Source organism: Fulmarus glacialis, unplaced genomic scaffold, assembly GCF_000690835.1.
Source record: "Fulmarus glacialis isolate BGI_N327 unplaced genomic scaffold, ASM69083v1 scaffold17770, whole genome shotgun sequence".
Taxonomy (NCBI): domain Eukaryota; kingdom Metazoa; phylum Chordata; class Aves; order Procellariiformes; family Procellariidae; genus Fulmarus; species Fulmarus glacialis.
The window spans coordinates 10,707-11,556 of NW_009187306.1; the positions used below are offsets into that span (position 1 = coordinate 10,707).

The following is an 850-nucleotide window of genomic DNA, read 5'->3' on the forward strand; positions in this document are numbered from 1 at the left end:
CCCAGGGCAGTGCTTAGGCCCATCACCGGAGCAGCAGAGCGGCAGCCTGGGCATGGCTGGCATGACACCGGGGTCGGCGTGCCAGCCAGAAGGGCCAACCCCGCTGTGCCCTTCCCGGGCCACCCATGACCCCTCCGTCCCAGGTCTGAGGGCTGGAGCTCACCATCTCCCACTCCGCACAGATGTAGGGCCCCGGCCGCAGGATCACCAGAAGCCCCAGCTCGGCTGTCAGGTCCAGGAAGGCTTCCACATCCCGGTCCCCAGCAAAGTCATAAACCCCCGGCAGCGGCTCATGGTAGTTCCAGGGGACGTAGCTGGGGTAAGAGGGGAGATCAGCTAAGGGCACCCCACCACGATGGGGAACTGTCCCACAGGCTGGTCCCTCTGCTCCTGGGAACTGGCCTCCAGCCTGGGCTGAGGATGGCAACTGGGGCTGGACTGGGACTAGCCCAGGCTCATGCCTGTGTCTAGCAGGGGCGTCTTGGGGGTCACAGTCAGCCCAGTGCAAGGGCTGGTCCCTGCTCCCTGTGATCAGACAACACCCTTGCCCCTGTCCCTACTCTGGGGACCCCAGAGACCCTGAGGGGCTGCGGTGGCTGTGGGCTGTGCGCTGTCAGGGCTGCCCCCGTCGCTTACACCTGCAGAGCGCTGAGCCCGCTCATGTACATCTTGAGGAGCCGGTCCCTCCAGGCGGGGCGCGGGACGCGGGCGTAGTGGATGCTGCCCGAGATGTAGCGGAAAGGGGCACCGTCCTTGCGGAAGCAGTCCTGCTCATAATCCAGCTGGAAGGAGCGTGCTGGGCGGGAGGCCTGCGGGAGAGGGGCAGTGCTGGGGGGCTGCAGACCTTCCC

General features: G+C 66.7%; 1 protein-coding gene across 1 annotated transcript in view; it reads right to left on the reverse strand.

The window, feature by feature from the left end:
• The window catches only part of GLB1L (galactosidase, beta 1-like), a gene marked incomplete at its 5' end in the record, with an annotated part of 5,341 nt that extends 4,497 nt beyond the window's left edge, over positions 1-844 (reverse strand). The window contains 3 exons of the mRNA XM_009574770.1: positions 62-103; positions 164-314; positions 637-844. Of these exons, the coding sequence (XP_009573065.1) occupies positions 62-103; positions 164-314; positions 637-844 (401 nt within the window). The remainder of the gene's footprint in view (positions 1-61; positions 104-163; positions 315-636) is intronic.
• Between the last annotated feature and the right edge of the window lie 6 nt (positions 845-850).